The sequence below is a fragment of the Coniophora puteana genome (assembly GCF_000271625.1).
Source record: "Coniophora puteana RWD-64-598 SS2 unplaced genomic scaffold CONPUscaffold_16, whole genome shotgun sequence".
Classification (NCBI taxonomy): Eukaryota; Fungi; Basidiomycota; class Agaricomycetes; order Boletales; family Coniophoraceae; genus Coniophora; species Coniophora puteana.
The window spans coordinates 835,578-853,033 of record NW_006913068.1 but is presented as its reverse complement, the minus strand read 5'-3'; the positions used below and the strand labels follow the sequence as shown (position 1 = coordinate 853,033).

Below are 17,456 nucleotides of genomic sequence, written 5' to 3'. Positions count from 1 at the left end.
GATTCGCGCTGACGCCCACTGTCTATGTCATGCAGAATCAGTGAGCCAGCTTTGAGTGGCACTCCATCGTTCCCGCTTGCTCTCATCTATCTCAATCCTCTGTATGGCGATAAAAACACTAGACACTCTCCCTCTGGATGTTCTCGTTCATATAGCAGGTCTTCTTGATCCCCTGGATGTTCTTGCGCTGAGACAGGTACGTTTTCCCGCCATCCTCATGTGGGATGTCAGTGGCTTATGCGTTAAATTAGACATCGAGGACACTCTTAATGGCATCTTATGAAAGGCATGTTTGGGCTCAAGTTTACTCCTCAAGTCATCTTCCTCGTCACCCGGGTCCGGTACCTTCACAATCTCGTCAGAATCTGGAAGATACCATCGTTCGGAGCGCGATGGTCGAGCGTCAGTTGGTCGACCGAATGAGCCCAAGGAAAGTGCGGAGAATAGCGCTTGATATCGATGAACAAGGCAAAGCTTGCTTGCTTGCTGGACGGTGGCTAGTGTCGAAGTCATACAACAAAGTGCTGTGCCGTGACTTAGACTCAGCTCACGGCAGTGAAAGCAAGGTGATATATGAAGTCTTCCGACCCGGGTTCTTATCTTATGTGACCTCCGCTGAGATTGTGGACTACGAGGGTCGCTATCATGGTTATGTTGTATTGTCTGAGAGACAGCTCGGACGAAACTGGGGAGATAGAGTGTAAGTAATTGATCACATTCTGTGGCGTCCCAAACCCGATTCACCCATCCCCCCTCATAGAACCATCCTCAAGGCGAAATCGACCCTGCAAAATATCGAGCTCATGAAAATCTCTTGCTTTTCTCTCCCTGATACAAGCTTCATTGCCACCGAGGTTAAACTGACCATTGGTCCCAATGTCCTGTTGATCTGGTGGCAGCAGCATTTCAATAGCGATAATCTCTCCATCGGCCATCTGAGGAAATACGCTCTTATAGACTTCACTCACGTAGAGCAAACACCGATCATCCAGACTACTATGGATCAAGCAGAGGTTTGTCCTATCTGCACTGCAAAAAATGTCCTCCGTTCGTCGCTGACTGGGTCCAGCCGAGCTTAGAGCCGTTCGGCATTTCCGAATACGAGTCGACACACTTCGTCGTCTCATCGACCCATCTGATTGTGATGACGGTCTGTACGGTGGGAGACAGGAAGAATACTTTGATATACGCCACTCCGCTCGCATCTGCCCTTTCCGGAGAATTCTGACCCCGCCTCTTTGGTCTCTGCCAGGTTGCAGTAGTTTTACCTGTGCTGGTTCACGACTCTACCTCCACAATCAACGGAGAAACCAGTATCACTCTTGCGGGATTTACCTACGGCATTGACATTCCAAAATCATATTTGGTCACGTTGAGCTTGCCCACCCTACCTGCGGAAGAGGCCCGCTCTACGCCTAGCGCTTGCTTCGACATGAGAGTAGGCACCATAACGGAGCTCAATAGCTGGCTGAGCATGTCAGCTCACCCCATACTCAAAGGCCCTGTCCGGGTTCTATTCTCTCTTCGTGACGCTACACATGGCCGCCGCCACCTCTGTCTTCGTGCAGTATCGTTTGGTAGGGACGCGGATGAGCCAATCCGTGGCTTTTGGGCGAAGTCACCGACTATGCGAATAGGGGGCTTGGACGCGCCAGACGTCGTGCGTGGTATAAACGACGTGGAGGACGTCGATCTCTTGAGAGGCAGAGTTTGTCTTTATGAAGAGGTTGAATACGAGGAGGGGGAGGTGACGCGGGAGCGTATTATCCTTGACTTTGCCTGAGGACAAGGAGCCTAGTACTATGATACTTAGTCATATAGCTCAAGCACAGCTCGCGCGGTGGCATACGCGAAAGATTTAACATAGTGAATTTATCTTGATTATCTCACTCACGTCATCTATCCTAGTGCGGAGGTAACTTGCCGCCATAAGTTACTTCAAGTACCATTTGGCGGGCGCAAGCAAGGCGCAAGTTACCTCCGCAAGTGACGGATCCAGCATGTTTCCGAAGTCTAGTCCACGTGCTGTTGAAGCGTGGGAAACGATATCCGAGCCGCCCCGTCGGCAGATTTAGTTATTTTGCGGTCCAATGTCTACTGAGACTCTACCGTGCCATTCGTCGAACGAATACAAGGACAAACCTCCTCCTAGTTGATCAAAGGTCAGTCCACGTTTATGTGCAGCTCTTCTTCAAACGCGTCCCATGACCCACAACTCAAGCAATGGCCTACCTAGAGTCTTTGTAGATCTGGCTGAAGGTCGGTTCATCCTCGGCCTGAAGACTCTTTGCCAGGCAACGAAATCACTTCCGTCGCGCTGTTCAAGGAGGCAATCAATGTTTCAGGTACAACCTAATCCTCTAAAGGTTTCGATATGACCTCGAACATGCTGCCTTTCTCCGACGTATATACCTCGGTTGAATGTTGCTTGATCCCCGCCAGTCACAATGTCCCGCATCCCTTTTGCCGCCCTTGCACCTCCGTGGTCACCAAGTTATGCGTGCGTATCAGTGGTCCGTTTAAAGGAGATCTGGAAAAGGTTTCTTACCTGCCTCGCTTAGTAGCCATTCATCTGACGTGCTTGGGCCACGCCGAGCGCTCACCATTTGGGATACACGGTCACCTCACCTGGACGACGCGGAAGTTCCTCGCTCTGTGTTCTACATCTCTTCCGACTTATAACAGCTCGCTCCCCGTGGGGTGAGCTTTCACCCGCCGTCTTCCAAGAACACGATGTTGTCCCGCTTCCTGCTCGGCGGCTTAGCTTTCGCGGGCGCCAGTGAGTCTCATGTCTCTGGCTCATCCGTCAAAGCTCCGTTTTTTATGTACTGACACCACTTTCTCGTATGGCGACTCCATACTAGCCTTCGCGCAGAGCTCCAGCTCGTACACGGACCCAGATAACGGCTTCGTCTTCCAGGGATACGCCGACCCTACACACAACGTCACCTATGGGTTCGCACTCCCTCCGGCCTCCTCTACGGACTACAGCGGCGAATTCATCGGCGAGATTATTGCCCCTGTGAGCGCCGAATGGGTGGGCATTGCCCTTGGTGGCGCCATGGCTGGTGACCTGCTTCTCGTCGCATGGGCGAACGACGGCAAAGTCGTCTATTCGCCGAGATACGCTACGTGAGTGTCTTGGTTTTATGTTCAAGACAGGGGCTAAAACGAATGATCAGGGGATATGTGCAACCTACGTCAGTTCCACAGTACATCTATGTCTTACAAGTAACCTAACGTTTTGTCCCAATGATCATACAGTGTCTACTCGGGCCCGAACATTACGACTTTGTCAGAGACTGTCGTTAACTCCACGCACTGGAAGTGGGTGTACCGCTGCCAGAACTGCACAAGTGAGCATATCCTTTGTTCTTCGCAATCCAGCTATTAATCTTTTCCTCCTTAGCCTGGAGTGGTGGTAGTATCTCCACCAGCGGATCGGGTGCTGTTGCCTGGGCGTGGTCTTCTGCGGCCGTCGACGATCCCTCTGACGCAAGCAGCGATTTCTTAGAGCACAATGACTGTGAGCCGTCCTCATGCTTGCCGGATCTTCTTCCCCTCTGACTGCACGTCTCTTTATCCTGAAGTCGGATTTTTCGGACAGAACTGGCAATCTGCCCAGACTTCCAACTACGCCAACTACCTCGCCGGAAAGCCTGGAACACCCACGTCCACGACATCTACTCCCCCGACCTCGACCACCACCACATCCACGAGCTCGTCTTCAACACCCACTGTCACTGGTACTCCCTACGACTACATCATTGTTGGCGCTGGCCCTGGTGGTATCATTGCCGCCGACCGCTTGTCTGAGGCCGGGAAGAAGGTGCTCCTTCTCGAACGGGGTGGACCTAGCACGGGCGAGACTGGCGGAACGTATGTTGCTCCTTGGGCTGCAGGTACCAACGTAAGTACATCATTCAAGTACTCAGTACGTTACTCATCTATCAAACCCTTTCTATAGTTGACCAAGTTTGACATCCCCGGTCTATTCGAGTCGATGTTTACGGATACTGACCCGTGGTACTGGTGCAAGGGTGAGTCATCCTTACTCACGTTTCAATTCCGAATAGATGTCGAACATATTCTTGCTAGACATCACTGTCTTCGCCGGATGTCTCCTTGGTGGCGGCACTTCCGTCAACGGTGCTCTGTACTGGTACCCGACCGATCAGGACTTCTCTACCGCAAACGGCTGGCCAGCGAGCTGGACGAACCATGGACCGTACACCTCCAAGATGACGCAGCGCCTGCCAAGCACGGATCACCCCTCGACGGACGGAGACCGATACCTTGAGCAACTTGAGCCCGTCGTCGCGCAACTCCTCCAGGACCAAGGTTACTCCCAAATCACGATCAACGACAGCCCGAACTCAAAGGACCATGTGTTCGGTTATAGCGCCTTCGACGTAAGCTCGTGTCTTTCTTCTATTTACGCATCACCTGACGTAGTATATCCGTAGTTCCTGAACGGCAAACGCGGTGGCCCTGTCGCTACTTACCTCCAGACGGCGCTCAAGCGCTCTAACGTTGTCTACAAGGACTACACCCTCGTCTCTAACGTCGTGCGCAATGGCTCAACGATCACTGGTGTGCAGACGAACGACACCTCGCTCGGTCCCAACGGCATCGTCCCGCTCACGAAGAATGGCCGTGTGATTCTCTCCGCGGGCTCGTACGGCACTGCCCGCATCCTCTTCCAGAGCGGCATCGGCCCCACCGATATGATATCGCTCGTCGAGGGCAACACGGCAGCAGCGAAGAACCTCCCTCCCAAGGCTGATTATATCAACCTGCCGGTCGGAATGAACATTTCGGACAACCCGTCTATTAACGTGCGTTTGCCTCCTCACGCGTGTTGTCTGAAATGCTGACGTCAGATGATCGAATAGCTGGTGTTCACACACCCTTCGATCGACGCATACGATAACTGGGCCGACGTCTGGGCCGACCCGCGTCCTGCTGATGCACAGCAGTACCTCAAAGACCAATCAGGCGTGTTCGCAGGTGCCTCGCCCAAGGTCAACTTCTGGCGCTCGTACACCGGGTCAGATGGCCAACAGCGCTATGTACGTCCTCAAATACCTCAACCCCTTTGAAGCCCGCTGACGGATGCTTGTGATAGATGCAAGGCACTTCCCGCCCAGGCGCCGCCTCCGTGAATACGACCTACGCATACAACGCGAGCCAGATCTTCACCATCACCTCTTACCTCTCCTGGGGCATCACCTCGCGCGGTCGTCTCGGAATCAACGCGGGCCTGACAGGCACCCCGCTCGTGAACCCGTGGCTCGTAGACCCCGTCGACAAGGCTGTGCTCGTCCAGGCGCTCGAGGATATTGTATCCAACGTTAGCCAAGGTAGGCTCCTCTCACGAAAACATATTCATATTGCAGAAATACTGACAATATGGTGTCTCGCTCCGCAGTTGAGGGTTTGACGATGATCACGCCTGACAACACCACCACCCTCCAAGAATACGTCGACAGCTACGACCCAGGCACCATGGACTCGAACCACTGGGTCGGGTCCGCCAAGATCGGGTCGGACCCGTCCTCGGCTGTCGTCGATGAGAACACGAAGGTGTTCAACACAGATAACTTGGTGCGTATACCCATTTGCTATGATAAACGAGGGCTGACTGAGCCGACCGTAACAGTTCGTCGTGGACGCGTCGATCATCCCAAAGCTACCGACGGGTAACCCGCACGGTATGCTTATGTCTGCGGCTGAGCAGGCGGCTGCGAAGATTCTCGCACTGGCAGGCGGTCCATAAGCTAGATTTCTCCCCCATGGTCTACAGGATGTCACGATAGGGTTCTGTGTATTATTATTGTTTATCGACAGCTCACGGATCATAAAATCAATATATACAAACGTGAACGCAAAACCGGCTCGTGCATCGCTGGCTCCTTGCAAGTTTTTCCTCCGCATCAATGCATGGTTTGTATGTTTGCCCGTTGCCTTTCCGTTTGCGCATTGAGCGGTTTGGCAAGAATAATCACGCCTGAATTACTTGTTACACCTACGGTGGAATCCTCACACTCTCATTGCATGGGTGAACTCTACGGGTACTCATGATATCCCGGAAGTTCGATGCCCTTCACGTGGCCCAAAATGAGAAGTCACATAGATTTTACACATATACGATATCTTACAGCACTAAGCCCAACTAACTACCTTTCCCTAGTTCCCCCAAGGACTATTGGACTCAGAACAAGAGCACAGCTCTGTAGATATGTCGTCGTCCGAGGTGCCATGACGCTTGCGGGCCGGCGTAGAAGCCGGCTCGTTGACGCTACCGGGTGTAAGCGTTGGGGATGCCTCATATACCTACAGGAGTAAATTCAGCAAATGTTTCACAGTCCTGGTTAGGAAGCCGTACTGTAGGAGTCATGTCATCACCGAACCCTTGAATCAATCCCAGCAACTGGTCAGCCGTTGGCCTTTCCTTCTTATGGAAGGCTCGGCATGCCTGGAGAAGTTCCCAGTAATGCGGGTCGATCCATCTGGGCTTGACAAGTTCCTTATCACGCATGATGGCGGTCACGATGGCGAATTATCCCCTTAGCTCAGCGTGGGGGGCCTTTCCCGAGTACATCTACAACAAACTTGAGCCTTCGAGTTACTAGAACAAGTGAGGGCAACTCCAACCTCAAATATTACGCAACCGAAGGCAAATATGTCCCGGCTGCGGCTCATGGGTACATCGTCCTCCATCAGCTCTGGTGCCGAGTAGTTGAGGGTTTTCCCATTCGATCGTTGGTCCGTTCTGGTTTCACGCTTCTGCGCGCTATGGATGATATAAGACATCCCGTAGTCACCTATAAGGGCGTGTCTCGTTGAAGAGACGAATATGTTTGCCTGGGAGAAGAGCAACGAATAAACATCTAATGACAAAGTCAAGTTACTACGTGTACCCACCGACTTCAAGTCTGCATGTATCACCGGAGGTTTCTGAGAATGAAGATATGCTAAACCGCTGATAATGTCCAGAATCTGAAATGCAATGCAATTTGGAGTCAAATTGTAGTATGGATCATAACAGCAGTCTTATATACCAAAGAGTGTCGGTCAGGACCTTCCTCATTTTGGAGGAACTTAGCCAAGTCCCTGTTTTCCATGAAAGGAGACACAAATGCCGAGATTGCTCCTCCAGATCGATACTGTGAGCGGTATATACCGAGCAACGGGAGAATGTTCGGGTGTGATAAGCTAGACCACACAATTAATTCTCTTGCACAGTCCTGCGACCAACATTTTTAATGCACAACTAAAGAATGAGCAGCAAAACTTTCATTACCTTCAACGTGACTTCGAGGTCGGCCTCCACCAAGCGCATTCGTTTTACAGCCACAACAGCGCCCCGAAACATCCCCCGATATACTTCAGCAAAGCTACCGGCACCAACTATGTCGGTATCCAGAGATATATACTCCGTTAACAACAAGTGGTGGGGGTAACACCCAAACCTTTTTGCGAGTTTGAACAGTGTTTGATTCAAGATCTCGCGCACGCCTGGATCCAAGGGCGACAGCTTGAACTAAGATTGTCCCATATCCGAACAGCCCTTTCTCAGTTTGAAGTTAGATGGTAAAGGGAGGTTACATACTGAATATAACATGTCCATAAGGTACTGTGCTTTGGCCTTCGCAAATTCTTCATCGAAAGACAAGACGTCTTGCTGTGAAACAGGATCTGATTCCGTTATTAGTCGAAGAAGATTGAACGCATTAATGGCAAGATCCGCTAGATGTGCCCGAGCGGAAGAACAGTTGCAGTCATTGAGGTCACCGGGACATGGAGGCGAAGAATGGCAAGGTAGATGGGAAGCGACCTTAGCCCGCAGTAAATCCTGTTTTAAGACTAGAGAGTACGTGTCATAATTAGACCACTCCGACACAGCTTCGTAGATTTTATCCAGCGCCCTTGAACCAAACTATCAGTGCCGCACTATGGCCGAGCAAACACACGCACAGAGGATCTCTTGAGCACACCACTTTGTGCACAATTGCGGCGCGAGTGAGATTCTGAGAGAAAAAAGAAGTGAGAGTCAGTTCAGCGCAGAGCTCAGGGGCCGTTAGTGGCATACGGGATAGATCCTGATTTTCGATACAATCTCAGAAATTGCGTTCAAGTATGGTGTTGGAATTGGACTGAAAACAAGATCACCTAGTCTCGTTCGATGCAAGCTATGGTAGTTGGATACGTACCTGGTAAGGTCTTGCGGACTAAGTCTAAGCCAATCTTGACAATGTTGAATCCCCCGCGGCTCAATGGAGCCCATGGCCGGCTGTGTGATGGTAAAATGCAAGTGGCCAGAAGCTCAGCGATGCACTGATGGCAGAAGGTAAGCGGGCATGTTATCACACCCGCCTGGGCGTGTGTTGACTCTATAAATGAGATTTTGGACTTCCTAGATTGTCATGTAAGCGGAGCGGACATCACAAACTTAAGATACACAGCGGGAATAACCCGATCAGTTCTCGGGACTTATGGTGGAAATATTGAAGACGTATTTTAACTTTGTTTGCAGGAAAAGCGAGACTTATTTGGTACTTAGCGGGGAGATATTCTGATTAAATTAACTTCTATGACCAAATTGGCCGTGTCAAGCGTAAATCGCCAAACTTTATTCAAAATGCGTCCCTGGTAAGTTCCAAAATAAGTCTCGCCGTCCTGGCAAAATTTCATTCAACTGCATCCACAGTATTTCCACAATAAATTCTGAGAACTTATTGGGCTACTCCCCTTGTGATATCTACTCAGTAAGGCTAACCAAACTTACCATGGGAGCGCGGGAAAAGGGGTCAGCGGGTCGCGGCCACTATAGCCCACGGCTTATGGACGAGGACATTCCCCATGACATGCCTAAGGGAAGGGTAGAAAATAGAGAGCATAGTCGCTTTCAGAGCCAATTAAAATGTTTAATGTCCTTATCGGTCACAGGGGCTTGATCTCGCTTGAGGTGGAATTTACCCTGTCACCGCTGCACTCGGATTTGTTTGCGTTTTCATTTATCGAGAATATGCATCCATACCTCTGAGACGCACCCGAATGTTGTCAGTTGTTAGAATGATTTCCGTGAACATGCCTAATTATTAGCTCATGACCCTTGACCGCGTGATCCACTTTCGCCAGGTCCTTTACCCTGCCTTAGCTTATATAGAGCAAGCTCTCCCCTTTCCCTGACCAGGCTCAGCTGAACACCATCGTCAACCTTCCTCACCACCGACAAAATTGCGTCCAAGGCCGCCTTGAGCTTCGGCATCTCGACGGTCTCCACCCGGCGCCTACGACGGGCTATCTCATCGGACATGGCCCCATTAAGCCTCACCTTCTCCACGTTACCAAACATACCGCGTTCGTGCCTCGCAATATATAAATACTCCGTCTGAGAGAGGTACATCTGCGGAAAGACCTCCTGCCAACGCACATCACCCTTCATGGTGCGCGTGACGAGATCGATGAGCGAAGACTGGGGGACGAGCTCCCGCGATGACTGCAGCTCGACTGACAAGCCAAAGTCGCTGTACCTAACATCGACATTGGCCTGCCGAGTCGAAGTGGAGGTGTCAACCGTGAGCTCGGAGAGGGCTGACGCCAACTCGTCCGAGACGTTATCGTTGGTGTCGGCAGAAAGACAGGCGTCAACTTCAAAACGGATAAGGACTTGGAGTCCCCCGAAGTCCTGTAAAGGTACAGTGACGTCAAGGGTGTTTGTTGATAATGAAGGAAATACTAACATAGGTGATTATCCGATAGTGACCGTATGTCCCTTCGCACCCAGGGCCTGGCCGAGTGGCGGCTGCCTCAAATCCTAGGCCATACCCGGTGGTCTGGGCGGAGTGGTCGGCTGTCTTGACCTTGGTGAAGATACAGGTCTTTCCGGAGCGCTGGACGTCGATACGAAACGGATTCGAGTTGGAGCCGGTCACCCAGCGCAGGAGCTTCCGCAGGCTGTTGCGGTCTGTGATAACATCCAGCGTATCATACTTGAACTTTCCATCGTGAAGAGTATCGACGGCGATGAAGAGGGGGACAGGCGATGAGAAGCATGCTTCCTTGCGCTCCTGCATGCGCGTCTCGCGGTCCTTCTTGACGCGCTTGGGGATATTGTCCGTCCATATGTTCGGAGACCCTGATGTTCCAGCAATCGCGTCAGAGATTAGGTGGTGTCATCCGTTGTGGCTGGGTACTCGCCTGGTATGACAAGTTTTGGATACTTAGATGGCACGCACGAGTATGAAGCAACAGGTTTGACGTCCGTAATCTGCACGATATCAGGAACAGTGGAAGGAGGTATCAATATGACAAGTCGTTCTCCGAGATCGACCCTAGTGAAGTGCGGAATTCGAGCCTGAGGGGGCTTGTACGGAGAGGCATGCATGAGTGCGACAGCTCAAGGTAGCGTTCCTTATCAGGAGACGGCGGAAGAGACCACGGAAAGCACCCTGTGGCAGAAGGAGCCCTAAGCGTCTATGAGGCCTCGTGCAAATGCGACGTACGATAAGCCCCAGATACTACTATAGGGAAGAACGATGATCAGTGTCGACAAGTTTGAGTAAGTCATACCCAATTCAAGCCCAATGGTTTCAAACTGATTGACATAGTTTTCCAAGCGCGCTCTTCATACAGTGGACTGAGCGGGTTTTTTTTTTACAGAGTCACGTTCGCGTCGTAAGTCTTCCCCAAGCTTCGGGAAGTGAAAAGTTGTAGACGAGATGCTGCAAGACGCGCCCGGGGGGCCTGTCCACTCCAGGTTTGAATTTGTCAACCCGGCTTCCAGTTACGTTGGTTGAAGATGAAGGGCTAATCGTCCCCGAGTAGGCATGTGCCAAGTACACACTCTCCGCGATGAGCGCTTGACCAATTCTTGTCACGCCTTCAATGAGCTTTTGACTGGTTTTGAACGTTATGGTCGACGGCGGTCCCTGGCGCCGGTTCACGAATGTGGTCGATGCCGGTTGGATGCCGGTCAAGGTGCTGGCAAGTCTGACTAAGACGCGGGGATGAGCTCACGTGATTTCGGGACGCGTCGGGTACAAGTCCGCAACCCGCCGGCCCCTATTGCGACCCTTCCGAGTTACAAGTCGTCCCGGAGACAGCGGTATTTAAAAACGACGGCTCTTTGACATCTCCGTCATCTTCAAAGCCTTAATCTTCCCCACACATACACACCACCTCAACTTTATCTTAAGCCCAAACGCCACCAGTCATCTAGTCATGAAGCTAGCCTCTGAGGAAGAACTCGCCGCACACTCGACTGCGACAATCCGTGGCGCCATGGAAGGCACCGCCGTCAGCGCCGCTGTCGCCGTACCAAGTTTCATGCTGCTCAACCGTCGCTGGGCTTACTACCGGTCCCTCCCGCTGTCGCTGAAGGCCCTAGGCGGTATATTAATCGTCGCACCTTGTCTCGCCATCCAGGCTGAGCGCCGTGGCCTTGAGTTTGATCGCGAGCGTTACTGGTGAGCCCCCGCATCTTTGCGGAAAGTTATGTAGGCCTTGCTGACTGGTCTCCTGTGATCGTAAGGGTTGGCGCTGGCAAAAACGAGATGGACCGTGAGGCAGCGGAAGAGCAAGCCAGGTGGGAATCGCTCACCACGGGCGATAAGGTTAGCGATTGGGCCACCCGACACCAGTACAGCATCATTCTCGGTAGTTGGGCGCTCTCACTGGGCATCGCGGGCGGTATTGTCGCGCGTAACAAGTGAGTTCTCTTATCTTTGTTTACTATCCTCAAACCTCACGCTCGGTCGCCTCGCAGGTACCAAACGATCCCTCAAAAGGTGGTGCAGGCTCGTATGTGGGCGCAGGGCCTGACGATCGGTGTCCTGGTTGCCGCTGGTATCCTTACGCACCGCAAGCGCCAAGAGACGGCCATGCGCAAGCTCCCGGTCGACCACTCATGGCAGACTTTGGTATGTCACTACCCTAGGCCATTTCCCCCGTTCATACTGACCCACTATTTGCAGCTCGAAGAGCAGGCTCGCGAGGAAGAGGAGCGCCAGAGCCGTCTGGCCGCCCTCCGCTCGGCGGCGCAGCCCCTGCCGTCATCAACCTCCGCATAAACGTCCTCATAATCTGAAAGTATCGATAGATTTTACTCTTGGCCATCTATTGGGCGACGCATCTCGGTTTATCTTGTCTCTATATTAGACACGGCTCTACAGCCTCAAGATACCTCTAGAGGTCCTCACGACACCCCCTACCAATCGCAGGTTAGAACATAGCTCTTGTAGATCTCATTCCGCATTGTATCGTACTCGGCATCATCGTAACTTAACTTTCATAATGTTCATGACTGCATCTTTTAAAACCGTGCGGGATATTGAGCGTGACCAAATGAGATTAAGCCCGGTTGGTCCATAAGACAGCTCTAAATCATAGTCTCGTCTGATCGGGTCATCACCGGAAGTTGCCGAAGCGACCTCGACTCTTTGGTGTTCCCCCTTATCGACTTGACATCCTCTACCCAGGGCTTAATCCAGCTAGTGTGGTCCCGGCGAACGCCTGAAATCTAGCTGGGGGGAAAAGCTCGAGTATTATATAGTAAACACACTACCAGCGCAAATGTCATCATAACGGCGCGAACTGAATTGAAACTGAAGTCTTCCTCACGCGACGAGGTTCAAAAGACTTTGCGATGAATGACAAATCGTGTTGTAAGTTCGCCGAACGAACTGAGCGTGATGCGTGACGAACCTAAGGTCATGTAGGTACAGCAATACTACTGTAAACCTTGTTCCATTATAAGGTATACACATCAATCGGGAGCACGGTGGTCTTTCAACGACAACTGTGCCCTATCTTTTGTGGTTGGATACACCCACTACCGCACCAGCGTGCCTCCCTTCTCATCTGTAAGTAGGGTATGCAGGTCACTAAAGGATAATTGCAGTCTAGGGCGAGTGCTAAAAACACTTTAGATGCAACATTCCTTTGCATGGGTCCCTATGTTAGAACTTAGCATGCACTGCCAGTGTGCGTCAAGAGTCAATGATGTTAAAATAGCCATTCTAGGGTTTCCGGGGTTTTTGGTGGTTCTGACACCTAACACTCGATTACTCGCTGGCAAGGCTGAAACCGAAACATGATTATGCCGACAACCAAGTTTCTCCCCATCATTATCCCACAAAATTTACAATTAGTTACTCTGCCGTCGTTTCCAAAGTTTGGCGTTGTACGGCCAGCGTTCTGCCCGTGGTGGCATTGTGAGATATTAGTCAACGGATAATCCCATATTATCTTCTCATCACTGACCATCACGCCGTCTGGTTTTGGTTTGCCGAAGGCTTGATCCTTTTTTCACAAGGAGTCTCAGTACCGCTATTGCTTCTGCTACTTAAGTTCTCTTCCGCGTCTTCTTCTGTATCATGACATTTCTTCCAATCGTCGGGGAATGTCATCCATCATAGCCTTCAAGTTGCCCGCACACAGTAGCTCTTTTAGATTTATCAAAAGAGATTTTAATGCAGGCTGGTGCTCTCCATTATGAATGCACCGCAGCAATATGTCGTGATAATGTTGCCAAGACAAATATATTGGCATAACCGCGCCCTTCGATTGTCCAAAAGCCAATGGAACACCATTCATTCGAAATAGCTACTTATCATTCTAATCACTGAGCCTGCCATCACAGCGAGTAAGAAAAAGCCTTGCCGTCATAATGTATGGGATCATAAAACAATGTCCTTGAGATTTCCCGATTGTATCTTCATAAAGCATTCAAGTTATTAAATTTGTATAGCGTTGCTGTATCGGAGTCATGGCCAATTGACGTCTTTCACTTGCCCGTATATCTCTATGTGGTGTAAACTGAGAATTCAACGCTTCTCACGGCAGCGCCAGACCTAATTTTGGTTAGCGTTTTGAAGGCAGGGCTGGTATAATTTTATGCTATGCACCACTCGCTCCGAATGATTCGGAAATGTGTTGATGAGAATGTCTTTGGATGTCATATCGATCTTTAAGTCCCCATGCATCAAGGAAAACGAAAATTATTGCACCAAGTGTATACATAGGACGGAGACAGTGAGTGTGCATGTACTAGAGTTTACATTGAGATCAGAATTGATACACAGGTATTACTGTGGCGAAGCAACCTATTCTGGCTGACATCACTCAAGGATCAGGTTGCTGATGTGATGTGAGTGACTAGTGACTGGTAAGCTGTGCGACATTACAGCATCATCTTTGTGTCCCTCGTCTCGCATCCTCCTGGGTGCAATTCAGCTGTATCTTTTTACAGCATGTAACGGGCTAGACTACCGATGAACTGGGATCAAATCAGTTATAACCATCAATTGTATGGCATTTAAAGCCGTTCCCGAGGCTTGCTCATCGTTGGACACTTCCTTTTGCAGATGCTGCCGCCAGTCCTGAGATCATCATGGGTCTTATAGCCGCATTACGCTCCCAATGGGGTTCCTGGCGTTGACATTTCCATTCCAGCAGAGCTTCCGCGTTGTATCAATGATGCACCTAGCTATCTCTTTGGTGTTATGAAAACCCCTTCTGGAACATACTCACGCTACTAACAGAATATAAATGCCCTGCCCGTGGCCATGGGCAGCTATAGTAGTATAAGAGTTTCAGCATGGTCGATGGTCTTCTCTTTCTTGCCGATAGCTATCAGACTTTGAACGTGAGTCCCTGCTGTTGTATATCACTATGGTACTAAGAAATCCTCTTGGTCTTAGTACGTTTATGGTGAGCTGAATATCAACAGCAAAAAATTATGCCGTGCTGTTGGATGACTGTATATCCGATCCTAGTATCTGTGGCTACATTCTGGATTTACGAATGCATCATCACGTTCGACGAAGAGGTACGTCTTTATCATGATATGACTGGCATAACATGGATGCATCCGTGCTCTTAGATGGCCTTTGCGTGCCGCTCCAATGCGCGGAAGCTCAAGATATTCTATATAGCCGCGCGGCTCTGCCCCTTCGTCATGCTTGGAGTTCATTTATACTGTAAGTGTCTTTGAAATTCTGATGGTCACTGAATACTGACCGTTCCTGTTAGTCAACTTCTATCCCAACAATACTCTAGGTGTAAGACCTATGTGTCCTCACAACTCGTGTTGGTGTATCTGACCAGCGTCATTGAAGTCTTGCACTCTCATGGACACCACAGCCAGTGGTAAGTAAACAACTCAAACTTTGGTGTTGCACCGTCTGAGTGGAGGTTCCCAGTTTTCAGTTTGATAATTATCCTTACATCAAACGGTACACTGCAAAAACGTATGTACCTGATTTTCAGGTATGCACAAGGTACGTGGCTTCTGATTCTGTTAAATCATGTGTTCTTGACATGATTTCAAAGTCAGGTACATGTACCTGGTATATAAAATCATGTACTGTTACCTGAAACCGCAAAATCATTGTTATTTGCCAATGCGGGTTGTAGACGCAAATAAAACTCCCATTAAAAATCATTGCATTACACGATGAGTTTCAGCATCCATTAACACTAGTGAAGCTTCCCCCCCAATGCCATTACTACACCCCATATGTTGCACTATCCACAAGCCTCATAACGTCTGGCCTACCAACTATCATCCAACGACGCTTCTCCTCATCCCAAACCCTGCCCACTAAGCCAGCAATGGTTGTAATATCCACAACCTCTGGAGTCTTGAACTGGTGATAGGCAGGCCGACGTACTGAAGACCCTTCTAATTTCACTGGGGAAATTAGTGCAAGGATCAGTTTCCGCCCCTGAGGACCATCCTCTTTAAGCTGAGATTGTTTGAAGGGAAAGTTGTCGGGTAAATCAAGAACAAGGTAAAACTGAACTTGACCATAAAATGCAGCCTCTTGCATTTCCTCGCTCTGATTTGCGCGATGGGAAAACTGGTCAACTTGCAGCACGTACTACACCAATGCAGATTAGCAAGTTAAATAATTTTAAAAAGGAAAACCCACTTTGACAAAGCTTGCATCACGGCGTGATTCACGTGTCTTCTTGTAGGCCAGGACACTGTGAATCATATCTCCGCCATCAAGAAACTTGACCTTGCCATAGCGCACCAAAGACAGTGGGACAAAAAGCATAAGAGCATTCACTTGCTGTTTGTCAGCATAGTTTGTCGCCAAAAAAGCTGCAACCCGCTTTCTGATAGACTCATGAGGCTCAAAAGAGCGCTCTCGTGGCGACACCAGTGCAATGCCGGGATCTGAAAGAGCATTAGATGGTTATCCATAGCATAAGAATCTGGACTTTACAGTCAACAAAGCGGTCCCCAGATGCTACAGCCTCATGATCTGGACTAAGATCCAGCTCATCAGCTAAGCCATACATCAACTTGATCTGGCTGAGTTGCGCTACATCACGAAGACGGTGAGCCATGCTGGTGAAAGGGTACTTGCGACTCTGAATGGATTGGACTATAACACCACAGAAGCGCTCCGTTGGAAAGTTCCAATAGCACCATAGAGGTCCAGTTCGGCGTAGATTATCAGGAACATGAAGAAGGGAGTGAATGGGGAGTGTGCAGGATGAAACACGAGTCATGTCATGGCAGAAATAAAGTCTGCAAATACTATAAGTGATCACACTTTTGGTAAATATTAGTTACTCACCTTTCGTATTCGTTAACCCAGTTAACACATCCTCTTCTAAGCTCCTCTATATCGTCATCATACAAGACATAGCTGAGGCATAAGTTGAATATGTTGACAAATTTGAGGAAGTGCTTGTAGTAGGGGGAGGCAAGGCGGCCATGGAGCAAGGCTGGTGCAAGGAAAGTAAGGAAAGTGAACCAGTTCTCTGTCTTGAACTGCCACTGCTCGCTCGCAACATCCGGTACACGTGACCCGAATGCAGATGGAATGGTGTCACCAGAAGTTTTGCAAGCCTGTCCAATTCGGCTCCAGTCTTCCTGAGAGATGAAGTACGCCTCGCCTTCGCCACCAAGATCCTTGAACACCCCAGTCCAGTGAGCCACAAGTGTAGTCATGATGTTGGATATGAGATGCATGAAATCAAAGGGAAAAGAGTCGGGAACAGAGACACTGGAAATAGCAGCCAAAAGGGGAACACCATTGATACCATATTGCCGTGCAAGCTCATTAGATCTGGCAGGCGTAGGCGCAGAGATAACCTCCTGAGCTTGTTGCATAAACTCGGAATGGGAGCGCAGAGGAAGATTACTGGGATCGTATGAGTCCCCATTGCTGCGGAAGAGTGGAGTGTAGAGCGGAAATGGACGGCCAGGAGCTGCAACCCCATGAATATGACACATGCGGCAGGGTGAAAAGCCATTGACACCCTTCATCCGCATAAGCTTGGAAACTGCCTGCATGTCGCCAAAGATATAGAGAAGAAAAGCACGTAGGAGGAAGCGGGATAGAAGCTCCTGGTCAAAGGTGGGAACACCGCGCATCAAGGTCTGGAGTTCGGTGAAGAAGGGAAGCATGAATGAATCAAAATCCCAAGGC

At 50.1% G+C, this 17,456-nt stretch overlaps 8 protein-coding genes across 8 annotated transcripts; 3 read left to right on the top strand and 5 right to left on the bottom strand.

Annotated features, from left to right (window-relative positions):
- Positions 1–103: 103 nt before the first annotated feature.
- On the top strand, positions 104–1,783 carry CONPUDRAFT_77302 (uncharacterized protein; the record flags this gene model as incomplete). The annotated part of the gene is made up of 5 exons (XM_007776167.1): positions 104–196; positions 363–700; positions 761–1,013; positions 1,070–1,150; positions 1,253–1,783. 5 exons carry the CDS (start codon positions 104–106, stop codon positions 1,781–1,783), a joined length of 1,296 nt encoding a protein of 431 aa, XP_007774357.1.
- Positions 1,784–2,705: 922 nt separating this feature from the next.
- On the top strand, positions 2,706–5,790 carry CONPUDRAFT_131886 (cellobiose dehydrogenase). The gene is made up of 13 exons (XM_007776166.1): positions 2,706–2,779; positions 2,865–3,132; positions 3,183–3,200; positions 3,265–3,356; positions 3,410–3,526; positions 3,591–3,910; positions 3,968–4,040; positions 4,099–4,412; positions 4,467–4,838; positions 4,896–5,072; positions 5,129–5,363; positions 5,432–5,607; positions 5,663–5,790. Exons 1-13 carry the CDS (start codon positions 2,734–2,736, stop codon positions 5,777–5,779), a joined length of 2,325 nt encoding a protein of 774 aa, XP_007774356.1. The 5' UTR covers positions 2,706–2,733; the 3' UTR covers positions 5,780–5,790.
- Positions 5,791–6,189: 399 nt separating this feature from the next.
- CONPUDRAFT_159106 (uncharacterized protein) lies at positions 6,190–6,541 on the bottom strand (the record flags this gene model as incomplete). Its single annotated transcript, XM_007776165.1, has 2 exons — positions 6,190–6,336; positions 6,389–6,541. 2 exons carry the CDS (start codon positions 6,539–6,541, stop codon positions 6,190–6,192), a joined length of 300 nt encoding a protein of 99 aa, XP_007774355.1.
- A 43-nt stretch (positions 6,542–6,584) lies between these two features.
- On the bottom strand, positions 6,585–7,365 carry CONPUDRAFT_112214 (kinase-like protein; the record flags this gene model as incomplete). Its single annotated transcript, XM_007776164.1, has 5 exons — positions 7,307–7,365; positions 7,065–7,250; positions 6,928–7,002; positions 6,658–6,867; positions 6,585–6,604 (listed from the first exon to the last, which is right to left on the bottom strand). Coding segments are annotated over exons 1-5 (528 nt in total), but the record flags the coding sequence as incomplete, so codon positions are not given.
- Positions 7,366–9,109: 1,744 nt separating this feature from the next.
- Positions 9,110–10,660, bottom strand: CONPUDRAFT_147212 (uncharacterized protein; the record flags this gene model as incomplete). Its single annotated transcript, XM_007776163.1, has 4 exons — positions 10,511–10,660; positions 10,207–10,455; positions 9,750–10,144; positions 9,110–9,694 (listed from the first exon to the last, which is right to left on the bottom strand). The coding sequence occupies exons 2-4, from the start codon at positions 10,391–10,393 to the stop codon at positions 9,110–9,112; spliced, it is 1,167 nt and encodes a 388-aa protein (XP_007774353.1). The 5' UTR covers positions 10,394–10,455; positions 10,511–10,660.
- A 569-nt stretch (positions 10,661–11,229) lies between these two features.
- CONPUDRAFT_65908 (uncharacterized protein) lies at positions 11,230–12,077 on the top strand (the record flags this gene model as incomplete). Its single annotated transcript, XM_007775926.1, has 3 exons — positions 11,230–11,474; positions 11,540–11,716; positions 11,774–12,077. 3 exons carry the CDS (start codon positions 11,230–11,232, stop codon positions 12,075–12,077), a joined length of 726 nt encoding a protein of 241 aa, XP_007774116.1.
- A 4,216-nt stretch (positions 12,078–16,293) lies between these two features.
- Positions 16,294–16,491, bottom strand: CONPUDRAFT_33139 (uncharacterized protein; the record flags this gene model as incomplete). Its single annotated transcript, XM_007775882.1, has 1 exon — positions 16,294–16,491. A coding segment is annotated over one exon (198 nt), but the record flags the coding sequence as incomplete, so codon positions are not given.
- A 103-nt stretch (positions 16,492–16,594) lies between these two features.
- Positions 16,595–17,359, bottom strand: CONPUDRAFT_29353 (uncharacterized protein; the record flags this gene model as incomplete). The annotated part of the gene is made up of 1 exon (XM_007775880.2): positions 16,595–17,359. A coding segment is annotated over one exon (765 nt), but the record flags the coding sequence as incomplete, so codon positions are not given.
- Positions 17,360–17,456: the final 97 nt, after the last annotated feature.

Excerpts from the sequence above, each read along its gene's own strand:
- CONPUDRAFT_131886 (XM_007776166.1), top strand. The coding sequence starts at position 2,734 with ATGTTGTCCCGCTTCCTGCTCGGCGGCTTAGCTTTCGCGGGCGCCA. Across the intron at positions 3,527-3,590 it reads TTTCTTAGAGCACAATGACT|TCGGATTTTTCGGACAGAAC; the intron begins GTGAGCCGTCCT and ends TTTATCCTGAAG. Across the intron at positions 5,364-5,431 it reads TGTATCCAACGTTAGCCAAG|TTGAGGGTTTGACGATGATC; the intron begins GTAGGCTCCTCT and ends CTCGCTCCGCAG.